Here is a 3,400-nt window from a genome sequence, read left to right as displayed (position 1 = left end):
GATCCCAGCTCTTCCTCATTTTTTTTGTTTCAACATATTTTGTTAATTTTAAACACAGAATGAATTAATAAGATACCAAAAGGTTAACCAACTTTATAATAGTAAGACGAGAAAAATTAACCAAGTTCATAGTAATAGAAGAGCGTACCTGTTTTCTTCGTTTGGACAAGTGTTTGGCCTGGGTAGACAAGTTAGCTACGTACACATTGTTTAGCAACACGTAGTAGTAAAGATTCCATGCACTTTAAAGCAGACAGTAATCAAAAGGTGGCATTTCTAGTTAACTTCACGACAAAGCACTTCACATGCAAAAACAGACGACATACACGGACCCAACGAGGCACCACACAAACTTTTGAATATCTCACACTATAAATACTGAGCTTGAGCTCCATCCTTATTCACAACACTAGCTATAACATTTCTCTTCACTGTGATCTCGAACTATGGCTAAAGCTATTCCTTTCGTAACCTTGATCATCTTCTTCCTCGTGTCAACGGCTTTTGCCCAATATCAAACAGGCCAACAAGGCCAACAATATCAGCAGCAGCAGATTCAACAGCAAGAGGCTCGACAATGTCGTATCCAACGCATAACACCGAGTCAGCCTACTCAGCGTATTCAATCTGAAGGAGGTGTGACTGAAATGTGGAATGAATTTGATGATCAGTTCCAATGTGCTGGCGTTGCTGCATTAAGAAACATCATTCAGCCTAATTGTCTTTCGCTTCCCAACTTTTCTCCATCTCCTCGCCTTGTGTACATTCAACAAGGTTTCACAAAGACTTTCTCGTCGTCGGACTGTCTATATTGGACAGAATTTTTCTTAGAGTTCAATTATTGAAGTATTTGTGTATACTATTTGCAGGTCAGGGGTTGATAGGAATGTCCATCCCCGGCTGCGCTGAGACATACCATTCTGGGCAACAATCAGTAAGAGGCGGAAGTATTAGGACTAGACAGGGTGAACAAAGTGATCAACACCAGAAAGTACACAGGGTTCGCCAAGGTGACATTGTTGCTGTTCCAGCTGGTGTAGCTCACTGGTGCTACAACGATGGCAATGAAGAACTTGTTGCTGTCTCTGTTAATGATCTTAACAACAATGCCAACCAACTTGAACAAAAGTTAAGGGTATGCATGCATAATTAACCAATTTTTCTCTATCTTTCCGGCGATGGTTCATTTCATAGCCAACATAAGCAAAAACACTTCACATCTATTTGGTTTTGTGCAGTCATTCTACCTTGCTGGTGGGCACCAACAAATCTACTCATCCGTACAAAGTCCACAGCAACAACAACAGCAAAAAGAGACATTCCAAAATGTATTTCGAGCATTCGATGAGAATTTGATGGCTGAAGCGTTTAACCTTCCCGTGGAAGTTATTAGGAGGATGCAGCAAGAAGATCAGAGAGGTTTTATCGTTAGAGTTACAGGAGAAGGAATGAGGATGATCAGGCCTGAAGAAGACGAAGAATATGAACAGAGGTATCAATCAAGAAGGGAAAACGGCATGGAGGAACTTTACTGCAACCTGAAAATTAGGCAGTACTTGGACAACCCTAAAGAAGCTGATATTTATACAGAGCAAGCCGGAAGAATCAACCACGCAAACGGACAAAAGCTTCAAATTCTAAACTACATGGACATGAGCGCGGAGAAAGGAAACCTTTACCCGGTAAGTTTACATATATACATGTACTCGCTCCTTTTATTCTTGTATTGAGCGGCTAAGATCACATAATAAATGATCTGCTTTTTATTTATTTTTGCAGAATGCAATGCATGCACCTCACTGGACGATGAATGCTCACAGCGTCTTTTATGTGACTCGTGGCGATGCCCATGTAGAAATTGTAGGTAGCAATGGACAAACAGTTTATTATGACCATGTGAAACAAGGAGAGCTCTTTGTCGTTCCTCAGCAATTCGTTTCATCAATGAGGGCAGGAAACAATGGATTTGAGTACGTGGCTTTCAAGACTTCCAGTCAGCCTATGAAGAGTCCTTTAGTGGGTTATACCTCAGCTTTCAAAGCAATGCCAATACAAGTTCTCGCAAACTCTTTCCAAATCTCTACACAAGAAGCCCAAAGCCTCAAATATAACAGGGAACATCAAACCATGCTCTTGCCTCTTAGAAATGTTAGATCTTCTTAACAGTGATAAAACTGACTTCCGTCACTAGGTAATATGATATATGCATGTATAACTAAAAGACTCACGAGGAGGAACTGTGATGGTTTTGTATGCTTTTACTTCTATAATAAAAAAGCTGTAATAAGTAGCTAGAAATTAATAAGAGACGATGTAAGAGTTAGATCTTTTGCCGAATAAAAATTATCACATAAAAATGGTGATTTAGCTAACTTGGACTTGTAGAAATACATTGTAGTTACATTCGAAGACTGATGAATTGTCGTCAGATTTGATGCCCTCAATGTTGATTCTAATAGTCAAAGCATGAAGCTACTTAAATCCTGCATCTGGCAACTGTACGCGTGTGTCTCTGCTTGTGGGTTAATTATAAACTCTACAGGGGGGATATACAATGTGGGTTCTCAGTTTTGTATGTCATGGAGGGATGCTGGTGGAACTCCCCTGTACGTGTGTGTCTTTGCTTGTGGGTGGATTAATTCTCAACACTACAGGGGGAATATACAATGTGGATTCTCAGTTTTGTATGCCATGGCGGGATGCTGGTGGAACTCCCGTGAGCCCATTATCCTTCTGGAATTGTGGGTGCAAAATACCGCACACCCGATAGTAAGGCGAAGGTACACATTTGATAGCAAGCTAATATGACGCGCTCATTACATTTATGTTGACGGATGAGATGACGTCACCAAGTCACACCAAAAGTGTGAAGATCAGCGCGATAGTTAAAAGATCAGCGCGACAAATATAATGATGGGCGATTATAATGTCCTCCCAGATCCGAAAATAAGGGCTTTATTAGCTGTCCTCCACTATGTAACCCCTATAAAAGGAACAAGAAGCCATTGTAAAAGCGAGAGATCTTTTTGAGAGCTTAGATAAGAATTTTAGGAGAGAAAAAATTGTTGTGCTCTCCAAGTTAGGGTTTTCATACAACTCCTTTGTATTTGTTCTATCTTTTAATAAAATGATTTAGAGTTTTCCTTATGATGTCTTAGATTTATTTCATAGATTTACTTGGGTGTATGTTGTATGATTTCCTACAACTACATTTTGGCGCTAGAATACATCTTGGATGAAGAAGAGGGATGATCCCTGCCTGTGAAGTTCTTTAAATATAGTTTAGAAGCAGTCGTCGGTTTTTTATTCAAACTAAAAATTTCATCATTGTTTTCGTTAGTTTTGAGAGTTTCTGAGTTTTAGATCTAAAGAAAATAGTTTAAGTCTTCGGTTCAGAGCA

At 39.6% G+C, this 3,400-nt stretch overlaps 1 protein-coding gene across 1 annotated transcript; it reads left to right on the top strand.

The window, feature by feature from the left end:
• The first annotated feature begins 423 nt into the window (after window positions 1–423).
• Window positions 424–2,331, top strand: LOC113360980 (11S globulin seed storage protein 2-like). The gene is made up of 4 exons (XM_026604383.1): window positions 424–774; window positions 870–1,135; window positions 1,239–1,682; window positions 1,780–2,331. Exons 1-4 carry the CDS (start codon window positions 447–449, stop codon window positions 2,161–2,163), a joined length of 1,422 nt encoding a protein of 473 aa, XP_026460168.1. The 5' UTR covers window positions 424–446; the 3' UTR covers window positions 2,164–2,331.
• The last annotated feature ends 1,069 nt before the right edge of the window (window positions 2,332–3,400 follow it).

The sequence above is a fragment of the Papaver somniferum genome, chromosome 3 (assembly GCF_003573695.1).
Source record: "Papaver somniferum cultivar HN1 chromosome 3, ASM357369v1, whole genome shotgun sequence".
Lineage (NCBI taxonomy): Eukaryota > Viridiplantae > Streptophyta > Magnoliopsida > Ranunculales > Papaveraceae > Papaver > Papaver somniferum.
This window is presented reverse-complemented; position numbering and strand designations above follow the sequence as displayed.